Source organism: Drosophila grimshawi, unplaced genomic scaffold (assembly GCF_018153295.1).
Source record: "Drosophila grimshawi isolate 15287-2541.00 unplaced genomic scaffold, ASM1815329v1 contig_311, whole genome shotgun sequence".
Lineage (NCBI taxonomy): Eukaryota > Metazoa > Arthropoda > Insecta > Diptera > Drosophilidae > Drosophila > Drosophila grimshawi.
Genome location: NW_025063098.1, coordinates 16,941,920 through 16,958,331, shown reverse-complemented (window position 1 = coordinate 16,958,331; position 16,412 = coordinate 16,941,920). Strand labels below are relative to the sequence as shown.

Sequence of the window (16,412 nt, the reverse complement as noted above, 5' to 3'; positions counted from 1 at the left end):
GTGCTGCATTAAATTTAGCAAGCATTTTCACGTTTCCATATATACAATAGAGTTTATTCACAAATGTAGCTTAATTACTAGAATATGAAAATTTTAGAACATTTTCTTGGGTGGTTGTACTGATTCTAAATGCTTAGTAGGCTGCCCAAATAGCAATTGGCGTTGGAGCAAACTCGCACACACAGAACACACATGAGAAACAAAGCTGGGCAAAAAAAAGCCGACATCGAATAATATAAATCACAAGATAAGATAACGAATTTCGCAACAATAAATAACAAAGATTTTGTGGTCGACAAATAACAAAAGTAAAATTACAAAAAAATTGGCAAGTGTCACAATCAGAACTATCAATAATAAAAATAATCTGATAATAGTTCAAAGATTGTGACTAGCCTTTGAGTAAATAAAAGTGGCAAAACTTTGGAATGTATATAGATAGCTTAAGAGCTCTGCTTCGACGTCATATTCATCAGATTGAAATATGACGCTTTCAGCATATCCTTAGTAAAGATCACATATCGGGATACAATACGACAAATACAAATACAATTAGAAATACACATATTGCTAAAATGTAAAAATTAAAATTGGGGGAACATTACACTTACCACTGATTCTTAAATCTAGGCAAATTGAGCGTATTGTACAATTGCAATTTACAAATTTCACTACAAAATATATATATATATAAAGAGAAACATTAAACATTAAATATTAAAACATGTGCCTAGTTTGAGATTAGCTTAGCTATCTGGAGCAGCATATACGCCCCCCCGGTATATGGTTAAAAGCACAACAGCACTGAATATGGCCAACGAGAGACGCTGTGGTAAGCCAGCGCCGCACGCGAGATCATCGCGTGGATATTTATTGAGTGGATCGGGCTCCTCGCCCGGCCGGCATTGTTTGCCCTGTGCGGCAAAATGGGAACCGCACACTTCATGGCACGGCGGACACATAATGGCGCCCTTGTGCAGCCAATCATTCGATACGATGCGTATGGACAGCTTCTGGCCAGGAAATGAGCATTTGTAGCTATAGTTGCCCACAAGGATGTGCAGGCGACCATCGAAGCAGCTGTATTTGTAACAGCCACTGCCCCAATGCTGCCATTCGCGTGTCTGGTGACAGGAGCGCTCCTCCCACATCGATTCACTGTGATCGAAACACTTCGAGCCATGCCCATAGCTCTCCAGTGCAAAATTCTTTTCGGGCTCTGCAAATCAATGTAAAAAATATTTGAACACATCAGCAGTAATACATATTAATTATAGATCTTCCCACATACTTGGATTATTCTCAACGAAACGACAATGGGAGCCGCGCACAATGATGTTCTTGCTGCGCCACGTGAACTCCTGGATATAGGGACAATGATCTGCTAACGAAACGGAGCCACCATAATAGCCCTCCTCGCCGGACTTGATGTTCTTGAGCGCATCAAAATTCTGATATGAATTGGGCAATTCGTATTCATGCTTAATCAGATTACAGAGCGCAACCGAATTGCGATCGTCCGTGCATTCCGTTTGCAGAGGATCCTGTTTCACCTTCGAGCAGAACGGATGTATGGAGCGACCTCTGTGTGTGTGTGTGTTAAGAGATTTGGGATTAGATTAGGATTAAGCAAAGTTAAATCGAATCGAAGCGAAGCGCACCTGTCATGATTCATTTGTATCCAATCCTTGCAGCTGCGCATGGCAAACATGCAGCCCAGGCCCTTGCCCCAGGTGAGTGGCGTTGCCATCGAATAGTTGGCACGATACCAACCCGAATCCTCCATAAGGGCGAGTGTTATGCGCGAAAAGACGGGCGATTGTGTGTGCGTGCCCGTCATCGCCTCATTCTCGAGTATACGTTTCTCCCAGTGCGTCAGGGCCGTGCCCTCACCACCCTGATCCTCCAGTTCGGCGCCCTCCAACTTATCGCAGTCAAAATGGGCGCGCACCTCGGCCACCACACGGGGCGTGACCAGCATGTCGACCATCTTCTTCACATGACCACCGCGCACAGCCCAATTGGAGCGCTCCACTTTGCGTATGGTCTCATTGCTCCACTGATGTATCTGCAATCTGCAAGCAAGAAAGTTAACCTTGCAAAATGAAGAATGATTTGCATCGCTTACTTTTCATTTAAATAGGGCTTGCCCGTGTCGGATTTGCGTGGCGTGCGTGGTCGTCCATCATCGTCCCGGAAGAAGGCATACAAACTGACTGAGAATCCGAGAGCGTGCAGAATCTCATGCTTGACGGTGGATATCAGTGTTTGCAACTCTTGCGGCTTGGTGCTTATGCTATCAGGACAGAGATTGGCATGCCCGGCAATTGGACGATCGAGCAGCGCCTCCTGCTGACAGTGGGCCGCATACGCGACGGTCAGACCCTTGTAACAGCGTGGCGTCTGCCGCGCCGACACATAGAAGATGAAGTCCGCATTCTCAATGCCATCGCCGGGCTTTGTCGTGTTGTCAATCCGGCAATTCTGTCCAGTGCTGTTGCACACCCGACACACCTGGCAACCAAAGAAGAGTTGAGAGTTATTTGTTATTAATGATAGCAAGTGCAAGAGAATTAGAATTCACTTCTATTATTTATTTTTTTGGCTCAAATACATCACACCAATTATAACGTTAAATGCTCATTGAAACATGGCAGATCTATAAAATTATGATTAAACAAATTAAATTCTTTAAACTGATCACAAAATAATAAACGTGGAATAATAGTTCAGCTTTCTTAGCTTTCCCTGGATATCATTACTATTTATAACAAAATAAAAATAATAACAAAAAAAAAATATTCTAATTGAAAGGGGATTTGAAAGGAGTCTATGAAAAATAGATATCAATCGTACGAATATTATTAATTTGACTTTTAAATGAAGTAAATGAAAATATAAAAAAAAATGTTTTCCTTTATTTTACCTTTCTATATAATAATTTTCTTATTTGCTTCAAAGCGAAGCAAGCAGTAATCACGGAAGTTGACTGTTAATCGATGACTATTTATAATTTGTTGGATTTTAATTTTGTGTTTAAATAATCAAGGATATGGCCGCATATATTAAGGTATTTAGGCCATAAAGCAACCGAGGAAATACTCGAAATAAATGTTGGTAAATCAAATTGCTGCTGTTGACACTGAGCGATAAGCTGCTGTCAATAAGCCCTCAAATTTATTTGGAATCCAAAAACGTGTGTATTTATATATGTATATATATATATATATATATATATATATGTATGCTGTATGCGTGTATTTCATATGTACTTACATCTAAGTGGGCATTGGGTACTTGGACCTCGCCGCACATTGTCGTCGCCTTGCAATGGTCGATGCAGTGGGTGTGTCCATTCTTCACATACACCTGGGTGCTGTCACATTTCCTGCGGGCACAAATAAATCCCTGTTTAGAGAGCTGAGGACATTAGGTACTCATGGCAATTGCTCACCGATTGAGACGGATGGCACCCTTGGTTTCTCGCACCATCAGCGCCTGTTCCCAGAATTGCACCGCTTCCGGCAGCACTGTGTCCTGTCAACGGAAATTCCAGTGTAAAATGCGATAAAGTTTTTATAAACTCCCCCTTTTGCCTTACTTACGTTTATTAAATTGAATTTCTCTTCCTCCAATCTGTGAACAATAACAAAAAATGTGATAGAATGGCGAAATATTAATTTAAGCTGCTAAAGGTCCTTAAAATTTGATTAAGCGACTAAGTGGCTGAATAAAGGACCTCTCACATGCTAAAGGACCCCCTTACTGCATCGCTGCTACAATATATATATATATATATCGTCTATAAGTAGTTTCAATATTTCGCTTTAATGTTTGAGATTCTTCTATTAGTTTTTGTTAAACATTTAACTCATCCTCGTTACGAGCTGTGATTTATATACTGCATTTGCTCAAAATCGTTTGTCAACTAAGAATCATTATTTCGTGCTTGTGCATAATAATAATACCAAAGTTGGAGCAATTAGAGATAACTTATCTTAATTTGCAATGCATTTTCTTAATAATATCTTATGCATTGTGGCAAGAAAAAACTTTTAATTAATATTTACGACAGCACATAAAATATTAAAATGCACTTGACAGTACACAACTTAATTTTCATAGCTAAAAAATAATAATAAATTTTCATTTCTATTACAAAACGAGCAATGAAAGTTGTCAAAGCAATGTTTACATTGAGCAAATTATTTATTACTTGAATATTACATTTGAAGAATAATTGATTTACTTATATTGAAATAATAAATCTATAGTTATTGCACTAATAATTACACCATAGTATTATTCATTTAATTAAACAAAAAAAAATATATAAAGAAAATATTGTCCGAGCAGCTGATAATAAATACATAATTAACTATGTTTCCGAGGCGTTTGCTCAAATTCTGTATTAAATGTGGTAGTTATTAGCTTTTCTAACAAGTTAAATATTTGGAAAACAATTTTATTGTTGCATAGTGTTGTTTTAAGCCTATTTTTGCAAATTGTATTCATTTTAAAACAGTAAGCAAAACAATGGTCAATGTACTTTATTATGTCGTATAATAAAAATGCCATTTTGTATATAAAATTAAAACAAAACAATAATGCAGTACGGAAGTTGGCGAATAATTGATTAAACGAGTTTGTTAAGAATTGTTTGGTTTCCATAATAATAATGTACTAATTAAATGTGACTAATTGAATTTTAGCTTATGCAAGCAAACCGAATGCCAAGTCGAATATACTCCGTTTTCATTTTATATATTTATTATTATTATTATTTTTTTTTTTTTGGTTTTCTTTGCCCAGGTCGGTAAGGTTACCAATTCCTGGAATTGACCTTGTGCCTCGCCATTGGTAATGAACGCCGATGGCATTGTTTGAGTGTCTGAGTGCTGTCCATTTAGGTACACAGCGGTGTATTTATTCGTTAGCTTATTCATTTTGAATCATAGCCAAGTCAAAGTGTGTCGCAATCGGAGCTAACCTTAAAGAGAGACACCGTAGCGTTAATTCCAAACAAATTGAACGCCGTGCAGTAAAGCTAATTTTGGCTTCAGGTCTTACCCAATTGAGCTAACGGTTTGTCGACGCTTTAACTTGACATTCGGCCAAGTCGAATGGTAAAACGTTAGCCAGTTTGCGCATGGCCATTAAAGCGCAATCACTGGTCATTTTGTATACCCTGCACTCACTTAAAATGTATGAGAAATTGTGGCTCATCAAATACAAATAAAATGAGGAAAAAAACGAACAATTGATTTTGAAATCGCGAAAGTTTTATAAATATTTCAGAAGGTATTACATTTGAAAATTGTAGAAGATAACTGTAAATATTCAATGTAATAGTGCTTGAGTTTAAAATATACATTTTCACTGACTAAATAGAAAGTGATTAAGTAGAGCCCTCGACTCTAGAGACTCTAGGATTAAAATGAGTCTCTAATTTTAAATGTTGACAGACTGGTAAACCTTCAACGACTTCTTCTGCACATGCTGGCAGCTCTGAGCGATCACTGCTAGCGCTCTCTAACTGACTGCTATGAAATCCAGTCAGTAATAAGCGATAAGCGCTAACTACCTGCTATGAAATCCTGTACAGAGTTGCCATCCTTTTTACACATAGAGAAATGCAAATTTCTTCCCTAATTTGTCGAATATTGTAAGCAAAAAAATAATTTTTTTTTTTTCATATTTATAAATAGTTATGTTTACAGAGTATTAACTAGACAATCACTTGTAGCTAGAAGAGCCTTCTTATTTGTATTTGGTTTTAGTTTTGAGGCGGCAGCTGCGGCTATTTGCTGGCCATGGCTTGTCTCACCTGTAGACGGACTCATCGTAGACGAGGAGAATGCGAAGCGGCTGATCGGCGACAACGCTGCGTCGGCGCACGCTGTGCTGCTTCGTTGGCTCCCCGCCGTCGACGTCATCGTTACCATCATAATCATCGAGGGCCGCCAGCTGAATGCGTACACCATGCACCACCTATGAATGAGAAAAGGAGAAAGAGAGAGAGAGAGATTTAGAGAGAGTGATATACAGCAGAAGAAAATATATTATATTTTTTATACTTATTTCTAGTTAGTGTTTTTTTTTTTTGGTTTGTTGTTGTTTAAATGAAAGCGAAATTGTTGCTAACAATTAGATGACGACATGACACAAAAGGCCACACAATAAGCAGCTCCAATTGTCTGTTTTTGGCCAAATTGCAGTGAAATTAATTTTAAATTGCACGCCAAAGTGGCCAAAATGCCAAACGATTGAGACATCATCAAAATGTCAATTATTTGGGTCTATTCACTGAATTGGGTTTATTATTTGTGGCCTTTGTTTCTGTTTTTTTTTCCATGTTTTGTTCGCGCCCATTGTGCAATGTGTGCCAAATTAGAGCCTGTTGAATATGCAAGCCGATCACAACCCAAGCTACATATATATATATATATATTTTGATTGGTTCATCTATTATCCATTATCTATTATAATTATGGTTGGCCACACAAAAAAAAACCCTCAAAGCTGAAAAACACGCAAATTTATTGAGATGCGCTTGACAGCCAGCAAACAACAAAAGATACATGATACATGTACTTCAAATATATACATATATATACAACATTTATGTATGTATATATCTATAACCGGTCCATGCTTTTGCTTGGAAAATTGAAAGCTAATTTGCTTTCAACCTCGAGAAAAACGAAAGTGAAATGAAGCTAAATATTTGCATATGTTATAAAAATGTATCTAGAATAATGATAATTTCCTAGACGGGCAGAGACAAAGGAAATCTTAATGCTATAAAAAATTATAAGCTGCAAAGACAATAACATTGTTGATTTCTTAATGATCTAATGAGTACCAGCTAAAGATTGGTTGACAACAACTTGCAAAAGCTTTGAGTGGGTCGTGAGAATTGATTGAATAGATCTCAACTCGTAAGTGCTGCTAAATGGCAATTTCAGACACCTGCGCTTTATTATAAAGAAAAAAATGAGAAACAACTATAGAACTTTATAGAGGAATATATAAACACGTATATGTATCTGTGAACGTTGACTTAACTACAACAATAGCAGCAATTTATCTATATTTGTCCATTTAGCTAGAAAAGAACAACGATCATAAAAAATAAGAAAAAGGAAATCAAGACAAGATAGAATATTTATCTTTTGGAATGTCGATTACTAAATACCCTGGCGGATATATAATACACATGGATATATGGCTTTGATAAGATTATAATATAGATTATATACTACTTTTTTAAGATCTCTTTTAAACAAAATCTTGGCAGCTTAATAAAAACTTGTTCGTGGAACATCATTCAAGTAAAAGCGCGGAATATGTCATAAACTAAATTATTGATGGTCAGTTTAGGCTCTGAATAAAAATTTAGAAAATCGCCCTGAAAACCAGAAAAATTTTCTGGATTTTGCAAAAGAATTCGAAATAAACGAAATAATAATCTAAAAACGTTCCTACAAATAATCATATACCCTCAGCTAGAGTTGAACAATTAGAAGAACTCGTCGATTGTGTGTCATAAGCAAGCCGAGGCGTAATTACAAAATTGATTGATAAAGGGATAGTTATTTATATAGGGGTAGTATTTTATATATGCAGCACAGCATCTTCAATTGCAAGAACCTCTCGTTGGGGATACTGCGCAACTGTCGAACGTATGGAAACCATTAAGATAACAAAAGTAAACATTACAATAGTCTGCCTTTGGCTTTGTCGTTCCGTTGAGTTCGTGACGACCCTCAGCCGTGATCAGCACTTTGTATGATCTTCAAACAGTTGCCCCCGCCCTCTGCCCCGTGGCGCGCCCCTTGCTATTGTCTGAGATATAAAACTGCGTCTCATTTCTGGGTTGTGTGCAAATTGTGTGTTTAACAGCTAAAAATGAACAAATAAAAAACCGCAAAATATGCAATGCATCTGTGAACCGTTCACCAACCAGGTGAAAGATGAACCGCAGCACCTGACGCGACGCACAATGAGCTGCAACATGAGGCAAGTTTTTCCTTTTTTTTTTAGCGCCAGTTGCTGCCTGTCTGCCTGAATGTTGCAATAATGTGCAGCGAGCAGGTTATTGCAATTCATCGAATAACTCGAAATTGACTATTGTTCAAATCTATTGTCAATAATTGCGATGGTGTCTTCAATAAACAAGAAAAGTCCATAGCAATATTTAATATTTGCTAGGACTTTTTTAACACCTTCTAATATTTTAAAATTTATATAGGTTTGACAAATGCATTTATTTTTTACTTTTTAAGATAACTACTTGGAAAACCCTTTTAAAATATGTGTCGACTGTGAGAAATCTACAAAGAAAACACATTCAATAATTTGAAGTAGAAGTTCACATATAATATTTAAATAAATCAATAACTTGGAGTCGTAGTCTACAAAATTTAAATAAATCAAACACAATCATTAAAATTAATAAATCAAACGCAATAACTGTGAATATATTTGTTGCCTTTCTTCGGAAAAATGCGTACATATATTTTTACATACGCCTGTACACATTTGTAGTTATTTATAGCTAACCAAATAAATATTATTTATTCATGCGTGGATATGATTCAATTATGGACATTATATTTGTTATATTATTTATTTATCCTTCTTTTTTTCTGATGCTGTTTATGATGAGAGTAAAAATCGATTTGAGTTTCAGTTGACAACAGTAGTCGACTGTTGCTGACTTGATGAAAAAGAGGCGGAATCTGTCCAGCATTTAGGGTAGAGCTCATCGACCCTTCCTTACTGGATATATCGGAACTTTTCTCCTCCCTAGCTAAGAACCACCATAACCTTATCTAACGTAGTCGACCTAATTACAAAAAGATTTAAACTTTCTGAACTTACTCGTTTTTACAAATGCAAAGAAATGGCAAAATTAAGATGAATTAAATGTAAATTAGATAAAAGTAAAGAAAGATTGGAAGCGATCTTTGTTAAAGCTTTATGGAATTGGCGCAATAGATGGCGCCACACTTTCTAAGCAGAGAAAATGATGCTTATTCAATCTCCGATAAGACGTAATGCTCAAGCAGTCAGCTTGCATACTAACTCACACGCACACACACACATACACATACACATTAATTGGACTGGCTATCTAACAAATTTTCGCTGTTTGCGGTGTGGTGTGCCACATTCGAGCGTGTCCAGTGTTGAGAGGCGACTCACGTTTAAAAGAGAAATGTGCCGTTTGATGCACTTGGTTGCCTCCTATGTTTGCAAGTCTGGTTACACTTTTACACGCTTAACTCCCGTCTTAACAAATACGAAAAAAAAAAAAAACAAAAAACCCACAAATGGCAAACATGAATTTGGCGCACGCACGCATGCTTCGCATGGACTGATGATGGACGGACACCCAATAACAGTTGCTGTTGTTGCGCATGCTAATTTGAGCAAGTTGATCCATCGATCAGCAGGCGGCGGGCGTCAGCTGCCGTTATGTGTTGAGTAATGATTATTTACTGCGCGCATTCAATCTGTCAATCGTTCACACAAGTCAAGCATAACATTTCGGCGTCACCCACTCCTATTCCCTCTTTCTCCATTTCTTTTATTACGCTCTTCCGCAGTTTTCTTGTCACCTGCCGTTCGCCGGTCAGATCAATCGAAGTTTTCAAGCTTGAGTGAATTCGCTGCTGAGAGTGCTTTCACTTTCGCTCTCTTCCGAGAGACTCTCTCTTGTTGTTTCCATTTCTATATGTTTTTATGTTTGTAGGCGTGCAATGCATTATTGAGTAGTAGCCACTTTGCATGCGGTGTTTATTACTTTACGGTTTATTTGCTTCTCTCGCGCTCAATTTATTTGTTACCTCACCAGTGTGACCGCAACGGACATGTTACTTCATTAAAAACTTGGACACACACACACAAAGCCACATTAATAAGCACAAATAGCAAGCAGAGTCACAACACATGCGACACATTCTATATACATTATTCATACTATGGGGCAATCTTTACAATTTGTGTCGCTAACTGATGTAAATTGGACGAAATCGGACAACAGCATTGGATTATTGAACCAGGCCCGTATACATACATATACAGTATATATATATATATATATATATATATATATATATGTGTGTGTGTGTGTATGTACATAATACTTACAAGGCGTCAGATTCTCACAACGGCACGTTACCTTGCATCATTGACTGACACTGACTGTAATTGAGAACAAAATGAAAATTGAAAATTCAATTTTATGCTCACTGAAAATGAGCAAAAATTAATTTGCAAACTGGAATTGATATTTTGTGGGGCGGGGGTAGAGAGTTGGCAGGCCCTTTCATAATAATAAACGCGGGCGGGGGAAAACACAAAAGAAACGACGAACTTTGCTCAAGGCCATTAGACAAGAAACAAAACTTGTCGCGGACTGGGCCAACCCACTCGCTGTGCATCATTCATCGTGTGCCAATTGTCAATTTAGCAACTTGTTGCGTTGTAAGAAATACATGCATAAATAAAACGCCAATTCATAATATTTTGTACTGTGTGTGTGTGTGTTTCCAAATTAGCCTCGAGCCATGTAGCATAATAATCAACTTGCAAACTTGTTTCGGAGGCACACGCAGCAGCATCAGCTGGAGATAAGTCAAACAGTTTTTTTTTTATCTTTTGCACTTGTTTATTTGTCTTGCCTACTACTGCGAATGAATGAATACATTTATATGTATGTGTGTGTGTGTGTATGCACACATATACACAAATCCACACACATACATCCATCTCAATTTATAATTCAACTACAGTTACATTCACAATTGCAAATGTCTTTCTCTCTCTCACTTTCTAGTCGTCACATAAAGCAAGTTATGCATTTGAGACTTGAATAAGCACAACATGCATACAATCACACATATATATTCACATACATACACATTTAGAATATGTATGTGAACACCTATGAAAATTAGAATTGAACTAAGGCTGTCTTGACAGACCTCTTCAACGGCTTTAAGTTGAATGCACCCGAATTTTAAAGAAGCTTAACAACCATTATATATTTGTATAAATATATATATTCAGGTTTATATGCAGCAACTGGAAGCTAATTGTACTCAATTTTCACAGAAGTAGAATAGTGGTTGTGTGCCATCTCATCCATGCCTGCCTATCCGTCCGTCTGTCGACACCGTGGCATCTAGAAACTGTAATTATAAATGCGTTACCCACTTTAGGGCTGGAAAATCGATAAAATTTATAAGTGCAAATCGATGAGTATAAAACTCTCGCCATTTTTGAAGCTAGAGTGACAAATTCGGGGGTTCGATTGCTGATGACGTTGTCGCATATATTGGGACAGTAGATGCAAATAATCGTCTCCGAATATTGATTAAAAAAAAAAAAGTTTAAATTGAATGCCGATAAATTTAACCTAATTAGCCTAGTTATGCCTATTTAATTGGTTTTCTCTAGTTTCATTTCCATTCACTAAAGTCTAAGCGCACAATTAGTATAAGTTATATACTTATGTATACATACATCAAATAAATATGTCTGTGCTTAATTGTCTCTGTTTGTTTTTTGCCTTGATAAGAAACCAGTTTCCAGTTTGTAGTTTCTGTGTACAAATATGTAGAAAATAATGTCATCACTTTCAATGCCTATCATCTAAAATGCATATATTTTTTCATTTAATTTAAATTCAGTTTCTTCTAAACTTTTAATTTTAGATATAAAATGTGCAAAGATCCATGTGCAATTTATCCACATTCCTTAATATTGTAAAACTTAAAAACAAAACAAACAATAATTTAACAATCAAAAAGAAATTTAAATTTAGTAGATACCACTGTACCATATATAAATGTATATAGTTCCGATAAGGAAATATTTGTAAGCTCTCAAATCTCTAAATATGTCAATATATATTGCAACAGAAACGATGCGTGTATTTCAAATATATTACATTTCTCGCGCAACCTTTGCAAAACTTACACAATATTGCATTGAGGTCATGAAGCACGCTTTTAATTACACAACTTGCTATTTGATATATGATAATAGTTTTTAAATTTGTAATTTTATGTTTTCTTAATGATTTTGAACTTAAACAAAGCCACAAAGTGACTAATTAATAATGGATTAATTAGTCATTTTGTGGCTTGTTTAAATTGGAAGCAATAATCACTTTAGGGTTAAAGCTGGGACTTAAACGCACTTAATATTCAAGGTATCCATTTGTTCATCGTCATCAACATCATAATCGTCATCGTGGTAATCCTTATCGTCTTAAGATTCTGACTTTTGTTTTGAGAGACAGTGACAAATGTCTTAATTTGCCGAGTTCTCAGTTTCATTTTATTTAAGTCTAATTAAACTGAGCAGCGTTCACCGCTGGAGGGGACTGGACTGGACTGTGGGATTGAGGAACTTGTGCCACTCACTACATACCTATATAAGTACATATAGAACATATATATGTATATAATATATACATCAGCTTCGTCACAGACTCATTTCTCGATTGCCCTCGCGTTCATTTTCCACAATTTACAATTTACATACTCGTTCAAATCCGAGCAATCTCCGGCAAAGTTCCGATCCGGGCGGGATTTGTGCGGGCAGCGGAAACATTGCTGGGGCTATCGCCGGAATGATTGCATTTTGAAAAGTTCAGTTCAAGTTACAAATAATTAAAATAATTGCACGCGAATTAACTTCAAGTTATTCACAAGAGAAAATTAATATATATTGGTCGCCTAGCAGATACCCTGCATTTATAATCTGAAACTTCTGCTCAGCCACATATGCAAAATTTGTTACTTGCTCAATAAATAATACATATTGTAAGTTCACTAAATCTTGATTAACATGTCTCATATTTCTAGCTATTTAATTTATAAATGCAATCTATTCAGAAGTGATTAAAATACGCTAATCATTTAAAGATTAGAAATTTTCAACTTATAATAATCGAGCAGAGTATAGTAGTGTTTATATATATATATGGTATATATTCGGTCAAGATTTGCTTCCTTTTTGTTGTTAATTTTATGGACATAGTAAACATTTCCATTCTCTCTCTGTTGATTTTCCTAAGGGCCACTCTCAGTAATGTTTGTGATTTTAATTACGTTTAACTGGTTTTTTATTTGAATGCGATGGAAAGCCATTTATTACTTCGGGACTCGGCTAAACACAATAATCCGAGTCCAATCAACAAATCGCAGTCATTTTCCGTTTTTACTTTTTTGCGCGGCTGCATTTGACCTTTTTATGACGAAGTGAGCCGACAATTAAATTGATGTTGATCTCAGTTAGAAAGACTTAACTACTTCTGCACTTGGCCATCAACGGCAGCAGCCACAGTTGCGGCAACAGGTGGCCGACAAGTGGGGAACAAGTAGCAGACATTTAAATCGGGGCAACATAGTCGCCGGTCGACAAGAGCCGGTTTTTTGCCCCACGCCCGATGGTGCCAACAGACAACTTGCACCCAAATACCGTTACACTGAATCTTAATGTGCATATATATGTATATGATTAGCAAATGGAATTAGCCAATAATAACAGTGGCAGCCAACATCATGAGAACTTGACTCCATATTCCACCAGCCAGAATTACAATTAACTCAACTCAAAAATAACAATTGCAAAACACAAACACAAAAACAAAAACCAAGAGACGCACATTAATAGAAAAATCGCACACAGTTTCTTAACGTAAAATAAATTAAATCTGTTGCATTTATTCACAAGTATCTATAAAATTATTGGGAATTGGCATGTAATATTTCCTGTAAGTCAGACAAGTACTCGATGTAAATCATAATAATAGTGCATATCTAAAAGTGATTAGCACAAATTCCATTTTCAAAAAGGATTACCCAACAGAATTAAGAAAATTGTTTGCCAAAACTCAAAATTTATAAAAACAATCAAAAGTATATATAAGTGTAATTGGCATTGGCATTGGCATCTTATATTCAATCAATTCGAATTTCTGTCAGCTGAAATTACATAAACTTTGAATTTTGTCTATAAATACCATGAGTATTAAACGTAATGAATAATCCACAATTTAATTCTCCCTTTTGAGCTTATTTATCACCCACAACGCTCTCAATTGCACACTTATGAAATTCAATTATTGATGATGTAGTTGTTGCATTTGTGTGTATAATGTGAAAACTTCGACGCACTAACTAAGCTGCGTTTGCCCTAATTGGAAGCAATTATACATTTTCACGTAATCGCAGTTGCCGCACACAAAAGGACAAGTGTCAGACACGAAATTCTAAATTCGAATTTAAAGTGGAAATTGAGAGCTTTGAGTTGTGCTTGGGGGGTTTGTAAAGGACACGGCCCAGTCGAGCTAAGTGGGTGGATAATCAGTTCAATTGAGTGGGTGGAAAACACAATCAGCAAATTACCAAAATGTGCAATGTTCAAGTCAAAAGTGATTCAAGTAAGTTTTTTTCCTGAACCTGTATTCTAAATTGTGTCTTGAATTATTTAAAACTTCAAATTTTTTCTGCTTCAAAAAACAATTTGTTGTTATTAAAATTTCATTTAGTCCATTTAGTACTTTATTGCTGAGCCAATATATCAGAAGAAAATTGAAAACGTTTGCCGGCAATTTTTTTGACATTTTTAAAACGAGTTTTATATTTTCTTTTTCTTTTTTCACTGCACAGAATACGATTTTTTTTTGTGTTTGATTGTCTAAAATGTTTGACATTTGAAAAACTCGTGAGCCATTTATTTTTTATAGTATAGAAACTTAACAAGGATGTTTTAGATGTTTGAATGTTTAAAATGATTAATTCAAATATAAAAACCGTTTTTCTCCGTTAGCCACCCACCCACTTGTTGTTGTATTGTGTTATTCATACTTGATTAAAATACATTTTCATATTTACTAAGCTATACAACGTTATACTCGAGCTAAAAAAATTCTTCCACCAAAACTAATTAAAATAACTAGCAACAAAAATATATTTAGCCTATTCACATCTCAGTTTTGCACAGTGTACTCACCTCGTGCGCCTTGGGATGCTGATGCTGGCAATTGTGGGCATCAACCAGGAGCCAGCAACAAGCGTAGACAAGAATGGTCAGTTGGAGCAGCTCCGCCCGTCGCATGATGTTCAAGTTGATGAAAGTGGGTGGCGTTGTTTGCTTGTTGTGTGTGTGTGTGGGCTGCTCAGAGCCGTAGGTGGTGTGTGTTGTTATTCCGCAGGGGGGGATTGTGGATGCAGGGGTGGGGCGAATTAAATACAATGATTAGCTGAGCAGACCACCTTTGGTGCTTTTTGGCTAATTATAGAAACTACTCAATGCCCGGTGAGTGCATGTTGGGGGATCGTTTGGGGACTGTTGTTGCGGTTGCTGTTGTTGCTAATTTTGCTGTTGTTGCTAATGTTGCTGTTGTTCCAAATGTGGCTGTTGTTGCTGGTGCTGTTCACTTGAAACATGCATGGGAAACATTGATGTGTATATTGAAATATGTTTAGAAACATTTAAACATTTGTTTAACTCGTTGCTTGTTGCATGCTGTTTTTATTTCTTCGATTTATTTCGTTTTGGTAACTTTTATTTTATGTTGTTGTTGTCAATTAACTAGCGCTGCGAAACCGGCTGGGCAGCCCATGCTCCTGTCCCTGCCTTGCTCGCACACCCATGCACACACACACATACAGGGTTATAAGCACAGTTACACAGCAAATTGGGACTTTTTTTTTAAATTTTGTTTTGTTTTTATTGTTGTTGTTGGGTTTGTGGTTGGGTGGGTGCGTCCGCAATTTTAGCATAAAGAAAAAAACATATATAACGCCAACGCCAACACTTAAAACGCCGCTGCCATGCTACAGTTTCTGTTGTTGTTTATTATTTCTAAGTAGCTGCAGCAGCGGCAACGCCAAGTACAACAACAACAACAGCGGCAGCACCAGGAACAACTCGATTTAAATGCCAAATTCTCATGAACTGTTTGCAGCGGCGTTTATTTTTTTGATAGACCGCTTGGCGTATTAATCAATTGAATAACAAAACACACGTTCAATTACACATTACACTTTATTGAAGTCTTACTAAAATGTAAGAATAAACAAGAAGCGCGGGCGACAACAAATGACACACAACACACAAGATAGACACGCGAGAGACAACTGAGCGTCGTCCTACTTGCTTGACGCTCGCTTCCGAATTGACTAAATGAACGAATGAAGCTATCGTTGCTCATATATCCAACAAGTTATCGATATATCGATATTTGTAGCTTTAGCGATAGCAGTTAAACGACAGCAGATGGAAAAGATTGTTCAGTGAATAGTATTGTTTTCAAGTTGTTAAAGTTCTATTATTCATATTATTAATATTATTCATAATATTATATCTAACAAACATGAAACTTG

General features: G+C 36.4%; 1 protein-coding gene across 1 annotated transcript; it reads right to left on the bottom strand.

The window, feature by feature from the left end:
- Positions 1 to 32: 32 nt before the first annotated feature.
- Positions 33 to 16,184, bottom strand: LOC6567376 (leishmanolysin-like peptidase). Its single transcript, XM_001993958.2, has 9 exons — positions 15,037 to 16,184; positions 5,828 to 5,991; positions 3,606 to 3,636; positions 3,455 to 3,537; positions 3,277 to 3,388; positions 2,129 to 2,514; positions 1,662 to 2,075; positions 1,292 to 1,584; positions 33 to 1,219 (listed from the first exon to the last, which is right to left on the bottom strand). The coding sequence occupies exons 1-9, from the start codon at positions 15,139 to 15,141 to the stop codon at positions 747 to 749; spliced, it is 2,061 nt and encodes a 686-aa protein (XP_001993994.1). The 5' UTR covers positions 15,142 to 16,184; the 3' UTR covers positions 33 to 746.
- Positions 16,185 to 16,412: the final 228 nt, after the last annotated feature.